Genomic DNA, 15,770 nt, shown 5'->3' with positions numbered 1-15,770 from the left:
GGATTTGGTTCAAAAGGCCAATTTCAATATTGTATCTAATGTTTTATATATTTTTTACACCAAAAGGGGTTCTAAAATGTAAAATCAAATAGCTAAATGATGCATGGTTTGACAATCTGAAAGCAATTCTGTCAGTTTATAATCCCTCCCCCCTCCTTTTTAAATGTAATGGTCCAAAGTGGCGCATTGGTGGCTTGTAGGCCTGGAGATGCTAAACATGTTTGTCAATTACAAAACAAGGATATAACATATTAAGTCTTACTAATTTAATTCTGTGTGTGGGACAATGACTCAAAAACAAAGTGTTTTACAATGTTTTATTTCAATTTGTCGGAATGAGAGCTTCTGTTATGTACAATAGGACAGAAACAAAATACTACATCAATTCATAAATACTTCTGCTCTACATTAACTGGTTGTACAGTGCCCTGATTTTACTGTATATGTATGTATCACTGAATGTCTTCAGGTGTTCCCCTCTTCCCCAGAACAGTACCAGGTGCATGAAAAGGCTCAGTGACATGAACAAAAATCTTCTGTATTACAATCTTTCTCGATAAGTAATTATTGATAATTACAGGGAAACAGAACACTCAGAACTTATTCACCCCCTCAACAGTGGTTCTCTCCCTCATAACCAACTAAAACTAACATAGCAGGAATAGAGCGGTGAGATGGAGGAGGGGGAACTTTGATGGAGCCGATACAGATCTGTGCTGATGAGCTGAGGCAGTCCTCAGTTCCTCAATCTTGCAGTGATGGGAGAAGTAAGGGAGTGGAGGAAAGTGAAAGGAAGAGCAGACATTGGACACGCAGAGAGCAACACTATTGGGTTCTTAGAAGCGGAGCCAGTACATGGCACTGCGCATTCTGTTGTAGTCAGGCAGCTGCTCAACGGGGCCTGTGGAACAGAGAGAAAGACAGTAAGACGAGATGAGAGAAGGATTGAAGAATCAGAACATTACCAAGCTAGGTAGCCACTAGCTGGACTTTAAGACTATATGCTATCTTTATCCTGGACAAGAGGACTAAGGTGTAAAGGCTGCTTGGAAGGAATACTGATGTATGGTAACTTACCAACAGCAGACACAGCGGGACACTTGTCATAGATATATTTGGAGCAGACGTCACGCACCATCCTGGGCGTCACAGCCTGAGGGGGAGAGGTGGTGAGAAATGTGGGGTGAATGCAGTAAGGGGTGGGGGGGGAGAACGCCGAGTGAGATCAGAGAGAGACAGAAAAAGCACCCTCTAGATCAGTGGTATTCAAAGTCGGGTCTGGGGGAACTGTCTGTAATAAAGCCCTTTTTGGGGGGGAAATATATTCTTATTGGCTGTGCCTGGCTCCCCAGTGGGTGGGCCTATGCCCTCCCAGGCCCACCCATGGCTGCGTCCCTGTCCAGTCATGTGAAATCCATAGATTAGGGCCAAACTGTTTTTCTTCGATTGATTGATTTCCTTCTATGAATTGGAACTCAGTAAAATCTTTGAAATTGTTGCATGTTGCGTTTATATTTTTGTTCAGAATCTATGTTTTAATATAAAAATTAACCGTACAGATTATTGTATGGGACAATATACTAACGTTGAGAAAGATGATTATAAAAATGGCATTTTACTGAATATAAGTATTTATTTGTTAAAACACTTTTTTTAAGAGATGAAAATGTAATGAATTAAAGGTTAATTGTTGTTAATTGGGGAGGTTGAATACCTCTGCTCTAGGTGGTAGAGGAGGGTGTAACAGCTGTATGTGTGGTGCATGGAAGGCGGTTGTACTCACATCGATGCGGGCGTCCCACTCAGCCAGGGGTATACGGCGGCCGTAGTTCAGGACGTGCCTGCCAATGTCATCACATATCGGTGTCGTTCCTACACAAGAGCAGTACGGCAGTGTTAGTGTTGAACAGGGAGAGGTATTTGTGTGTGTGTTTAAGTGTCTGACAGGCTACATGAGGAGATAGAGCTCTTACCGTCGAGCTGTCCCACCAAGCTGGCCTTGAGGGCGTTCTTGGCTCTGGCAACATCACTCTCTGTCACTGTGGTGCACAAGTTCATCCTTCAGGGAAAGAGAAAGAAAACGAGGGAGGTCAATACTATCAAATTAAATATGTAAAATGACACAGGCTGAGGATAAGTGTTGGACCAGGAGGGTATCCATGTTTTGTGTTTGTAAGTGTATGTATTGGAAATTGGAAACTAACCATGCGTTCTGTGACCAGTGCATCATGTCATCGATGTGGTGTTTGTCGGTGACAAAGTAGATGCCAAGCAGACCAGTATCGCTGTAAGATGAGTGGAAGGCCTGAAAGCTGTGGCACAGACTCTCCTCTGAGGCCAGACGAGCAAGGCGGCTGCTCAGGTGCTTTCCACCACCAAAAGTGATGTCATAGCTGCCAATGATGGAGTTGGCCACCATGAGAGGCACAATGTCTGGGCTGGTGGCACTGGCACCCTCCACTGCGATAGCAATATGTGCAAGGGGGATATCATCATCACGCATGCGGATCTACAGAGGGCAAGAGGAGACGACAACAGGGTTAACCATATTAACATTCCAAATAAAAATAAAAGTTCTGATGGGATACCTGTGCCCTTGTTCAAACATCTGTCAATTAGGACACACACTGAAACAGGGGCGCTCCTCACCTCGCTGCCAGAGAAGCGGCAGGGGGACAGAACAGGCACGGCATCATCCTCGTACTCAAAGGAAACTCCGCTAAAGTGCTGTTTGGCCAACCCAACCAGTTCCTCATGAGTCACACCTACACAGGTAGTGAGCCATTACAAACAGACAACAATTACACTCAAATAAAAAAAATAAAACATTCAGGGCCAGTTGGTATTGGCATGTAATACCTCTATATACAGCCTTAACATGCCAGTGCTAATGTACCTCCAGCAGCTGCCAACACCATGCGGGGGGCCTTGTAGTGGCTCCTGATGAAATCTACCAGATCCTGTCGACTCAAAGTCCTGGAGGGAAGAGACAGACCTTTACTGCTCAAATAACTGGGAGTGCTGTGAAATGTAACAGGATTCTATAACATGTACGAGTTTCCCTGGTGTTTTGGTTTGGCCTAGCTTGCTCTGACCCAATAGGATTCCCTAGTAGGATCTGTGTGTGTGTACCTGGCGTTTTGGGACGGTCCCAGCACACTGTGTCCCAGGGGGGTACCCTGAAAAGCTGTGGCGTGCAGCAGGTCCAAACAGACGTCCTGTAGACTGCCCTCTACCTCCTCCAGCTCTCTCAGCACCACATTCCTCTGCTGCTCAATGTCAGCCTCGCTCAGGGCATTGCTCTGCACTACCTCTGACAACAGCTCCACCGCTGGAGAGCGTGAGAGGGGCACTTCAGTATACATAGCAATTGACAAGAACTACTGGAGACCATGGGAATGGAAGTTCAACACAGGCATGAGAAACTAATTCACCAAAAGGAAACAGGAGCTTTACAACTAGATACATAAACACTCACTCAACCTCTGTGGAATTAGAAGGGCTTATAAGAACCCAACCCATTGTACTCACACTTGAATTGTCATATCACCTTATAAACAGTCTCCATGCCTTATTCCTGCCTCATTGAAGTGTCTGCTTTGCTGGGTAGGTGGTTTGGTTGGCTCACCTTTGGGCAGATCTTTGGCCAGGGTCTTCATGTAGTAGGCAGTGTGCTCCCGGGAAGTGTATGCACTCAGGTGAGCACCCATGGACTCCACCTGCTGCTCCAGGGCCATCTGGGTGTGCTTTTTTGTCCCCTGGGGAAAATAAACATGGGGAATAAGGGGGGTGGAAGAGAAACCATGTTGGGCCAGTCTGGTGCAGTAGTAAAGTAAGTGTGAAGTCCTTTATGAGACTGAAGGTAGGTTGCATAGATGTCAGGGCTGTTGTGTACCTTGAAAGCCATGTGCTCCAGGAAGAACCCAGCTCCATTGTTCTTCTCAGTCTCATAGCGACTTCCACAGCCGATCCACAGCCCAACCTGAGAGACAGAGGTGGAACTTAGCTAGATACCATGACGCGCCAAACAAAGTCAGGTTCATCTGAAATGTGACTAAGTGAATGTCTGCACTAGGCAATGTTTCCCAAATCCATCAAGATGACTGCTTGGATTGTATGATCAATGACACAGCAGGTCCTTACAGTGCATGTGCTGTGTCCGGTCTCCTCCGATGCGATCCTCAGGCCATTGTCCAGGGCAGTGAGACGGGTCTCAGGAGCTCCCAGAAGGCTCTGGGCGTAGGTCACCGTAGCCTGACCACGCCGCAGAGACAGCAGGATGGGCTGGAGAGAGAGGGAGAGGATAGTTAGCCTACAACACTGTGACAACACTTGCACAGAATCGGTACATCCGAACATCACACCTGCGGGACAGGTACAGGATGACAACTGTTACACCAGGAACGCAAAATCCCTCCATTAGTGTTCAGACTGTCCGCAATAGGCTGAGAGAGGCTGGACTGAGGGCTTGTAAGCCGCCTGTTGTAAGGCAGGTCCTCACCAGACATCACCGGCAACAATGGGCACAAACCCACCGTCGCTGGACCAGACAGGACTGGCAAAAATTGCTCTTCACTGATGAGTAGCGGTTGTGTCTCACCAGGGGTGATGGTCGGATTCGCGTTTATCGTCGAAGGAATGAGCGTTACACCAAGGCCTGTACTCTGGAGGGGGATCGATTTGGAGTTGGAGGGTCCGTCATGGTCTGGGGCGGTGTATCGCAGCATCATCGGACTGAGCTTGTCGTCATTGCAGGCAATCTCAACGCTGTGTGTTACAGGGAAGACGTCCTCCTCCCTCATGTGGTACCATTCCTGCAGGCTCATCCTGACATGACCTTCCAGCATGACAATTAGAGGTCGACCGATTATGATTTTTCACCTCCGATACCGTTTATTGGAGGACCGAAAAAAGCCGTTTTTAAAAATGTATTTGTAATAATGACAATTACAACAATACTGAATGAACACTTATTCTAACTTAATATAATACATCAATAAATATCAATTTAGTCTCAAATAAATAATGAAACATGTTCAATTTGGTTTAAATAATGCAAAAACAAAGTGTTGGAGTAGTAAAAATTCAATATGTGCCATGTAAAAAAGCTAACGTTCAAGTTCCTTGCTCAGAACATTTCAAAGTTGGTGGTTCCTTTTAACATGAGATTTCAATATTCCAAGGTAAGAGGTTTGAGGTTGTAGTTAATATGGTATTTATAAGACTATTTCTCTCTATACCATTTGTATTTCATATACCTTTGACTATTGGATGTTCTTGTAGGCACTTTAGTATTGCCAGTGTAACAGTATAGCTTCCGTCCCTCTCCTCGCCTCTACCTGGGCTCGAAGCAGGAACACATCGACAACAGCCACACTCGAAGCAGCGCTACCCATCGCTCCACAAAAGCCGCGGAAATTTCACCTGGTTAATATTGCGTGCTAACCTGGATTTCTCTTAGTTAAATATGCAGGTTTAATAATATATACTTCTGTGTATTAATTTTAAGGCATTGGTGTTTATGGTTAGGTACAGTTGTCCAACGATTGTGCAAAAGCGCTTTTGTTAAATCATCCCCCAGCGTTGCATCGATTATATGCAACGCAGGACACGCTAGATAAACTAGTAATATCATCAACCATGTGTAGTTATAACTAGTGATTGATTATTTTTTATAAGATAAGTTTAATGCTAGCTAGCAACTTACCTTGGCTTCTACTGCATTCGAGTAACAGGCAGGCTCCTCGTGGAGTGCAATGAGAGGCAGGTGGTTAGAGCGCTGGACTAGTTAACTGTAAGGTTGCAAGCTGACAAGGTGAAAATCTGTCGTTCTGCCACCGAAAAAGGCAGTTAACCCACCGTTCCTAGGCCATCATTGAAAATAAGAATGTGTTCTTAAGTTTGCTGAAAATAACTGTAGTTGACAGTGAGAGGACGTTTCTTTTTTTTCTGAGTTTGGTTGATTTTGTTGTGTTGATAGTTCTGGTGTAAGGATATGTATGAAATTGATAAAATAATCTGTAGCAATGGAATGAAGAGACATTTAGCAAAATATTATGCATTTTAGCAATTTATGATCGCCTCAATGTCATTGTTAGGAGCTAGTATTTCACTGCATCCACTATATCATCTGTTAAACTGTGTACGTGGAAGCGAAAGAAAAGCACACCTGTTTAGGTGAGGTGCTGGCTAGCAGAGTAAAATACTTGGAAAAGAAAAAGGAGAGCCGCACACTAGGAGCTCAGATACAATAATTGAATAACCTCATAACCAACGTTTCGACAGACAAGCTGTCTTCATCAGTGTATAATAACAAACACTGCGGGTCACTAGTTTATATACTGTCAAAGGACACACACAGGTGTCTAATCATGGCCAGGTGTGGCCTGATATCATTGGTTAATTCTCAGACATAAACAGAACACAGAAAAAACCTGAATGGATAGCATATCATCATAGATACAATTTGGCTACATAGGTCTACAAACATCCTGAGTGGTGCAGCAGTCCAAGGCACTGCGTCGCAGAGCTAGAGGTGCCACTAATGACCAGGGTTCGAACCCAGGCTGTATCACAACCAGCCATGATCGGGAGTCCCATAGGGCAATGCACAATTGGGCCAGCATCGTCCGGGTTAGGCAGTCATTGTAAATAAGAATTTGTTCTTAACTTCTTTGGGACTGGGGGCAGTATTGAGTAGCTTGGATAAAAATGTGCCCAGGGTAAATTGCCTGCAACTCAGGCCTAAAAGCAAGAACATGCATATAATTAGATTTGGATAGAAAACACTCTGAAGTTTCTAAAACTGTTTGAATGATGTCTATGAGTATAACAGAACTCATATGGCAGGCAAAGACCTGAGAAAAAAATCCACTAGGAAGTGGGAAATCTGAGGTTTGTAGTTTTTCAAGTCATTGCCTATCGAATATAGAGTGCCTGTGGGGTCAAATTGCACTTCCTAAGGCTTCCACTAGATGTCAACAGTCTTTAGAACCTTGTTTGAGGCTTCTACTGTGAGTGGGGGCGAATGAGAGCTGATTCAACCAGAGTTCTGCCAGAGTGGCATGAGCGCACACATGACAGCGACCTGCTTTCCACTGCATTTCTGATAATTCTCCGGTTGGAACATTTTTGAAGATTTATGTTAAAATTTGTTAAAAACATCCTATACATTGTTTGACATGTTTCTACGGACTGTAACATAACTTTTTCACTTTGTCTGGACCTAGTGCTCGCACCTCATGAATTTGGATTACTGGGCTAAACGCACAAACAAAAAGGAGGTATTTGGACAAAAATGGACTTTATCGAACAAAACAAACATTTATTGTGGAACTGGGATTCCTGGGAGTGCATTCTGATGAAGATCATCAAAGGTAAGTGAATATTTATAATGCTATTTCTGACTTCTGTTGACTCCACAACATGGCGGATATCTGTATGGCTTGTTTTTGTGTCGGAGCTCTGTACTCAGATTATTGCATGGTGTGCTTTTTCCATAAAGTTTTTTTGAAATGTGGCACAGCGGTTGCATTAAGGAGAAGTTTCTTTAATCGTATGTTAAACACTTGCATCTTAGATCAATGTTTATGATGAGTATTTCTGTAATTTGATGTGGCTCTCTGCACTTTCACTGGATGTTTGTTTGAGACAATGCATTTCTGATCATAACACACCAATTTCAAATGAGGTTTTTGGACATAAAGAGAACTTTATTGAAGAAAACACATTTATTGTCTAACGTGGAGTCCTGGGAGTGGCATCTGATGAAGTTCAAAGGTTAGTGATTAATTTAAATCGCTATTTCTGACTTTTGTGAGCCCTCTCCTTGGCTGGAAAACGGCTGTATGGTTTTCTGTGACTAGGCGCTGACCTAACAATCACATGGTGTGCTTTCACAGTAAAGCCGTTTTGAATTCGGACACAGTGGTTGGATTTAGAAGAAGTTGATCTTTAAAATGGTGTGTAATACTTGTATGTTTGAGGAATTTTAATTATGGGATTTCTGTTGTTTTGAATTTGGCGCCCTGCAATTTCACTGGCTGTTGTCGAGGTGGTAAAATAACAATAGCGAGACTATATACAGAGGGTACCGGTACATAGTCAATGTGCGGGGGCACCGGTTAGTCGAGATAATATGTACATGTAGGTAGAGTGTCCAAGTACATCACTGGGGCCTAGCTTCCTCCCATCCATCTTACCCATTTGATAAGATGTTCAGCAGTCTTATGGCTTGGTGGTAGAAGCTGTTTAGAAGCCTCTTGGACCTAGACTTGGCTTTCCGGTACCGCTTGCCGTGTGGTAGCAGAGAGAACAGTCTATGACTAGGGTGGCTTGAGTCTTTGACCATTTTTAGGGCCTTCCTCTGACACCGCCTGGTGTAGAGGTCCTGGATGGGAGGAAGCTAGGCCCCAGTGATGTACTTGGACACTGTGCCAACCCGTCCAACGAGCTTCACTACTCTGGACGGTACTGACTTAAAATATGCGGACAACTACAAATACCTAGGTGTCTGGTTAGACTGTACACTCTCCTTCCAGACTCACATTACGCATCTCCAATCCAAAATTACATCTAAAATCAGCTTCCTATTTCACAACAAAGCCTCCTTCACTCATGCTGCCAAACATAGCCTCGTAAAATTGACTATCCTACCGATCCTTGACTTCGGCGATGTCATTTACAAAATAGCCTCCAACACAGTGCCATCCGTTTTGTCACCAAAGCCCCATGTACTACCCACCACTGCAACCTGTGTGCTCGTTGGCTGTCCCTCACTACATATTTGTTGCCAAACCCACTGGCTCCAGGTGATCTATAAGTCTATGCTAGGTAAAGCCCCGCCTTATCTCAGCTCACTGGTCACTATAGCAACACCCACTTGTAGCACGCGCTGCAGCAGGTATATTTCACAGGTCACCCCCAAAGCCAACACTCCATTTGGCCACCTTTCCTTCCAGTTCTCTGCTGCCAATGACTGAAACGAATTGCAAAAATCACTGAAGCTGGAGTCTCCCTATCTCCCTTTCTAATTTTAAGCATCAGCTGTCAGAGGAGCTTACTGATCACTGTACCTGTACACAGCCAATCTGTAAATAGCACACCCAACTACCTCATCCCCATATTGTTACTTGTCCTCTTGCTCTTTTGCACCCCAGCATCTCCACTTGCACATCAACATCTGCACATCATAACACTCCAGTGTTAATGCTAAATTGTAATTATTTCACCTCCATGGCCTATTTATTGCCTTACCCCCCTACTCTTCTACATTTGCACACACTGTACATATATTTCTCTATTGTGTTATTGACTGTACGTTTGTTTATGTGTAACTCTGTTGTTTTGTCGCACTGCTTTGCGTTATCTTGGCCAGGTCACAGTTGTAAATGAGAACTTGTTCTCAACTGGCCTACCTGGTTAATTAAAGGTGAAATAAAATAACATTTAAAAACTGGGCCGTACGCACTATCCTCTGTAGTCCGAGCAGTTGCCATACCAGACAGTGCTGCAACTTGTCATGATGCTCTCAACGGTAAAGCTGTTGAACTTTTTGAGGATCTGAGGACCCATAAATCTTTTCAGTCTCCTGAGGGGGAAGAGTTTTTGTCGTGCCATCTTCACGACTATCTTGGTGTGCTTGGACCATGTTAGTTTGTTGGTGATGTGGACATCAAGGAACTTTAAGCTCTCAACCTGCTCCACTACAGCCCCGTCGATGAGAATGGGGGCGTACTTGGTCCTTTTCAGTAGTCCACAATCATCTTTGTCTTGATCACATTGAGGGAGAGATTGTTCTCCTGGCACCACACAGCCAGGTGTCTGACCTCCTCCCTATAGGCTGGCTCATTGTCGGTGATCAGGCCTACCACCGTCGTGTCATTGGCATTGGCCGTGCCATCATGAGTGAACAGGGAGTACAGGAGGAGACTGAGCACGCACCCCTGAAGGGCCCCTGTGTTGAGGATCAGCATGTTGAATGTGTTGTTACCTACCCTTACCACCTGGGGGCGGCCCGTTAGGAAGTCCAGGATCCAGCTGCAGAGGGAGGTGTTTAGTCCCAGGGTCCTAAGCTTATTGATGAGCTTTGAGGGCACTATGGTGTTGAACACTGAGCTGTAGTCAATGAATAGCATTCTCACATAGGTGTTCCTTTTGTCCGGACGGGAATGAACAGCGTGGAGTGCAATAGAGATTAGAAGTTGACCGATTAACTGGAATGGCCAATTAATTAACTTGACATCAGCCCTTTCATAACAATCGGAAATCGGTATTTATGGACACCCATTTGGCCGATTTTTAAATATTTTTTACACCTTTATTTAATCTTTTTAACTAGGCAAGTCAGTTAAGAAGACATTCTTATTTTCATTGACGGCCTAGGAACGGTGGGTTAACTGCCTTGTTCAGGGGCAGAACGACAGATTTTTACCTTGTCAGCTCGGGGGATTCAATCTTGCAACCTTACAGTTAACTAGTCCAACGCTCTATCCACCTGATTACATTGCACTCCACGAGGAGCCTGCCTGTTACGCGAATGCAGTAGAAGCCAAGGTAAGTTGCTAGCTAGCATTAAACTTATCTTATAAAAAACAATCAATCATAATCACTAGTTAACTACACATGGTTGATGATATTACTAGATATTATCTAGCGTGTCCTGTGTTGCATATAATCGATGCAGTGCGTATCGTTGCTCCAGTGTGTACCTAACTATAAACATCAATGCCTTTCTTAAAATCAATACACAGAAGTATATATTTTTAAACCTGCATATTTAGCTAAAAGGAAATTCAGGTTAGCAGGCAATATTAACCAGGTGAAATCATGTCACTTCTCTTGCGTTCATTGCACGCAGTCAGTGCATATGCAACAGTTTGGGCCGCCTAATTTGCCAGAATTTTACGTAATTATTGAATGTTGTGCAATGTAACAGGAATATTTAGACTTATGGATGCCACGCGTTAGATAAAATACATAACGGTTCCGTATTTCACTGAAAGAATAAACGTCTTGTTTTCGAAATTACAGTTTCCGGATTCGACCATATTACTGACCTAGGGCTCTTATTTCTGTGTGTTATTATGTTATAACTAAGTCTATGATAAGATAGAGCAGTCTGACTGAGCGATGGTAGGCAGCAGCAGGCTCATAAGCATTCATTCAAACAGCACTTTCGTGCGTTTTGCCAGCAGCTCTGCTGTTTATGACTTCAATCCTATCAACTCCCGAGATTAGGCTGGTGTAACAGATGTGAAATGGCTAGCTAGTTAGCGGGGTGCGCGCTAATAGCGTTTCATGGCGTTATGGCCGACTTCCATACCCTTGGAAACACCCCGAGACCAATAGATGTGTTGGTGACCTTAGTAATTGGGCCAATGAGTGACTCTTTGTAGTTTTAAGAAAGGTAGAGTCCAGCCCAAACACATCTTTGGCTTTAGAGTTCTTTAGTGAGCTAATCACCTTGTTCACCTTTGACTCAGAAACCTCCCTTAGGTTTTGCATCATTTACTAGCACTGAGCCCAAGAAACCAGTGGAGGGGTTGTGTCAGTACCCTGACAGAGTCAATAAAGTAGGAATTGAAGGCTATTGCTATTTCGACTGCATCCGGTGTTAGATTGTTATTCACCATGATTCCTAGTCTTTTTGCAGTGTTACTATGGTCTTTCCCTTAATATGGTCTTTCCCTTTTTTAGATTCTCCCAGATCAGTTTAGAATTTCCCTTTGCTTCACCAATTATGTTAATAAAAAAAGTTTGCCTTGGCCTGTCTGATTTCTTTCATCACCTTATTTCTCAACATGGTAAACCTACGTCTGTCATGCTCTAATTTGGATCTTAGGGCTATTTTTAGAGTATAATCTTGTTCTTTCATCAATTTCCAGATTTCTCCATTTAGCCAAGGAAGAGTGCTCTTTTGGCCAGGTTTGGATTTGATTTTCTTTAGGAAACCTTTTATTGTAGTCTGGATTGTGGATAGAAAAACTTGACTATCAGCTTCCACGTCTGTATAGGACAAGAGATCGTTCCAGTTAATTCCCTTAATTGCGTTTTCAAAATAGCTTAATTCATTCAGTATTGTTGTAATTGTCATTATTAAAAATAAATTGGACGATTAATCGGTATCGGCGTTGAAAAATCATAATCGGTCGACCTCTAATAGAGATGGCATTGTCTGTGGATCTGTTAGGGCGGTAAGCAAATTGGAGTGGGTCTAGGATTTCTAGGATAATGGTGTTATGAGCCATGACCAAGCTTTCAAAGCACATCATGGCTACATATGTGAGTGCTACGGGTTGGTAGTTATTTAAGCAGGTTACCATAGTGTTCTTGGGCACAGGGACTATGAAGGTCTGCTTGAATGATGTTGGTATTACAGACTCGGACAGGGAGAGGTTGAAAATGTCAGTGAAGTCACTTGCCAGTTGGTCAGCGCATGCATATAGGTAGTTTTGCTTGTCTGTTAGGCTCGCGTCACATGCAGGGATATAAACTGGTGAGGGCCCAAAAAGGTGACACTTTTTTTTGTGTGCACTGAAACATGCAAATAAATCCCTGCTAGGGGGAAATGCAGGTTAACGAATTAAACAAAGAATATGATCTACATGATCAGTCTCTATATAAAATAAAGTGGTTAATGTGAACCTAACTCACAGCTAAAAAAAATGTAAAGAAAGCAAACCAATGTTATTTGTTGCCTAGACTTTACTGCAAAAAAACCCAATATACTAATATTGCAGTTAGCCTTGACAGCCTTTATAATATAACGCTTGTGACCACACACAAATATTGCACTTGGGGAAAAAAACATTAAACTTCTTACGGATCATTGGGCGCTACCGTCCCCCTGGCCAACATCTGGTGAAATTGCAGAGCGCCAAATTCAAATTACAGAAATCGTAATATTAAACATTCATGAAACTTTTATATTCCCATTTCCAGCCATTGTAATAAGAGGTGAGCTGAAAAAAACAAACATTTCTGGATGTTTTGTCCTCGGGTTTTCGCCTGCCATATCAGTTCTGTTATACTCACAGACATTATTTTTAACAGTTTTGGAAACTTTTGAGTGTTTTCTATCCAATACTACCAATTATATGCCTGAGTAACAGGCAGTTTACTTTGGGCACTTCATTCATCCAAACTTCCGAATACTGCCCCCTAACCCAAAGAAGTTAAAGTGGAAATAGAATAAAACAAACAGGCATTCTATTTTTTGCTCTATTATAGTGGCTACTATAGACAACGATCAAGTACACAAGGCTGCATGTGTGCAAAAATAACACTCACTGAGTAAAATATATAATCCCCCCCTGACACACATTACTGTGAAGTTCAACACAACAAAAATCATGTATTTCAACTACATATTATTACATTGTACACTTTCTGCCCGTAGACATGTACAAGCAATGTGCCAGCAAAAGTGAGAAAGATAGAAAGTGTGTGGTGTTCCTTTCACCCCTATAGGCATCCAGTTTAAGCTAGGCCCATCTCCAGCTACACTTGATCCCTGAATTCACTTGTTTAACACCTCATTTTAATCTTAATTCTCTCATTCTGAAAAATAACCACATACTATAGAGGGAAAACATGAGTTAACATAGTGGTTAGTTCGTTAGCTAGTTAACATTTAACACAGATTGCCAGGGTCCAGTAAGCAACTAACACGTTATAATTTGCAAAACGGTGCTGTGTCGAAAAACTCCCCCTGTCAGAATACTCCCACCGTTCTAATTTCCTTAATTTTGTGGCTAGAGTCAAATACGTTCTGTGGCACACATCAGAGACAAATACTTTCTATATAACAAACTTCACGCTAGGAAACCAAAATGAATCATTAATGTATGTGTGTAGATGTATGTATAGACTAATACAAATCAGTATCAGGTATGGGCAGCATCTTTCCCGGGGCGGACGCGGGCGTTGCAGGGGGGTTCGCACAGGGCGCCATATTGAAATAAATAACGAAAACTGCAGACAAAAATGCTTTCTGCTACTAAGTTCAGTGAAATGTAGGCTAAACTGACAACGGAGTGAAGAGCAGAAATCTCAACCATCATGCAAGTCGCAGCAATGAAGGCGGCGAATGTGGGGATAATTCTGACAGGGGGAGATTTAGAGTCGTATAATAGCGAATTGGTTAGGTTACTAATGTTAGCTCATCTGGTGTTGTAACGTTTGATAGCTAATGTTTGCTGTCTGACTATTAGCAAGCAAATTTTCACACTAAATTATTTGATCAGATAAGTTGGCTAATGTTGCTCAGCATTTCTCTGGCTGGCTACGGAGAATTCGATCTAGCTAACAAGACAGTTAACAATGCTAATACTTTCTCCCTCCCCTCAAACTTTCCGAATCATGAAGTACGCTTCATCACCTTCTCACCCCCGTCTCCGTTGTCAGGCTTCTCACCTAACGTTACCTCTTCGTTATCGTTCAGGGGACGCGCTGCTGTAACTGGCAAGTTGCCTTTCCAGAGCGCGCGCTGAGGCTGTAACTAGTAAATCGGTTTTCTCTTCTCTCTTCAGTCGCGTGCTGCACTGCATTCTGTTTTGTAAACGATTGGCTGAGCCTTGGATACAGCAGCCAGCACTGCTCCAAACGCGTGTCACCTGTTTGTTTACAGCCAGTAGTGATCCAAACACCCCGCCTCTCCCAAACTTTTTTCATCGGATCTACACGAATCACGTAGGATTCAAAAACGGCGAATTTCGCCGAAATGTGACTAGTTTGCATCCCTGTACTGGGAGAGGATCAGGGAGATGATCAAGATCTTCAATAATAGAGATCATACTGCTGGTGTCCTTTACAAAACTGTGTATGTGACCAATAAACTTTGATTTGATATCATGACCAAGAAAAGGAGAGAGAGTGGTTGTGGGGTGATCTGCTGACTGTTGATCCCACACAACAACAGTGACAGCCACCAATTCACACATACCACCAGTTGACCTTAGCTAGCTAATAAGTTGGAGGTAAGGAGGGGCTATTTTTATCTTTACTGAGGGTCCATCAACAACACTTCACCAGCTAGCCAAGCAGCCCAACACCACAGTTTGAAGTCAAACGACTCAAAGGAAACACACTTTCAAGTTAACTGAGGTCACACAATTAACGACTAACTATGTAGCGAGTTCAATTTAACATAGCTACGCATCCAGTTGGACAAGACAGAGGTAGGTAGCTAACCAGTTACCTAGCTAGCTAACGTTAGGGCAAATAGAACGCGGAAGTATGGTCAAAATGACCTTGTTAGTTTTAAAAAGCGAATAAGGCAACGCAGATAGAGGTTGACTAAAGTGTTAAACATGGATGTCAAAATGCCCACTCATGTCACGGTTTTTTACAGTGAGACATTGCGCTTTCGCTGACAGTGAGTTGACCTTGCGCTAACTCCAAGCTAATGCTAACCGCCTAGCCATCACTGTGCTCTGGTTACATAACGTTACCAGTGTTAGCTACATACCAATAAGATAGCTAGCACTACTAGCTAACGAACTACAGAGGCCTGCTTCTCGGTAAAAGTTGAAGGAAAGGAAATGCAGATCCCAACCAACAACCCAATTATTCTTACAGACCCCTGAAATACCAATATGTTGCTGAATACTTACGCTACGGGATTTGGCGAGGGCTCGACCCACAGAGCTCCCGACTCGGCACATGGACGCTGCCATCTTTTCCTGTCGAATACAGAAAACTCAGCTGCGCGCACGTTCCCCAACGTGGATGCCCAAGACGTACATAAAAATGTGACGTCAGCGCATGAC

The 15,770-nt window shown here is 43.3% G+C and overlaps 1 protein-coding gene across 1 annotated transcript; it reads right to left on the bottom strand.

Moving 5' to 3' along the window:
• Positions 1-301: 301 nt before the first annotated feature.
• LOC112219492 (cytochrome b-c1 complex subunit 1, mitochondrial) lies at positions 302-15,770 on the bottom strand. The gene is made up of 12 exons (XM_024380788.2): positions 15,615-15,770; positions 4,144-4,284; positions 3,896-3,982; positions 3,629-3,758; positions 3,133-3,331; positions 2,897-2,976; positions 2,650-2,765; positions 2,205-2,509; positions 1,974-2,059; positions 1,784-1,872; positions 1,078-1,153; positions 302-901 (listed from the first exon to the last, which is right to left on the bottom strand). The coding sequence occupies exons 1-12, from the start codon at positions 15,675-15,677 to the stop codon at positions 837-839; spliced, it is 1,437 nt and encodes a 478-aa protein (XP_024236556.1). The 5' UTR covers positions 15,678-15,770; the 3' UTR covers positions 302-836.

Source organism: Oncorhynchus tshawytscha, linkage group LG02 (assembly GCF_018296145.1).
Source record: "Oncorhynchus tshawytscha isolate Ot180627B linkage group LG02, Otsh_v2.0, whole genome shotgun sequence".
Taxonomy (NCBI): Eukaryota; Metazoa; Chordata; class Actinopteri; order Salmoniformes; family Salmonidae; genus Oncorhynchus; species Oncorhynchus tshawytscha.
This window is presented reverse-complemented; position numbering and strand designations above follow the sequence as displayed.

Coding starts and splice junctions, on each gene's coding strand:
- LOC112219492 (XM_024380788.2), bottom strand. CDS start 15,677: ATGGCAGCGTCCATGTGCCGAGTCGGGAGCTCTGTGGGTCGAGCCCTC. Junction 3,759..3,895: donor TGGAGCACATGGCTTTCAAG/GTACACAACAGC, acceptor TATTTTCCCCAG/GGGACAAAAAAGCACACCCA. Junction 2,510..2,649: donor GCCGCTTCTCTGGCAGCGAG/GTGAGGAGCGCC, acceptor TGCCCTCTGTAG/ATCCGCATGCGTGATGATGA.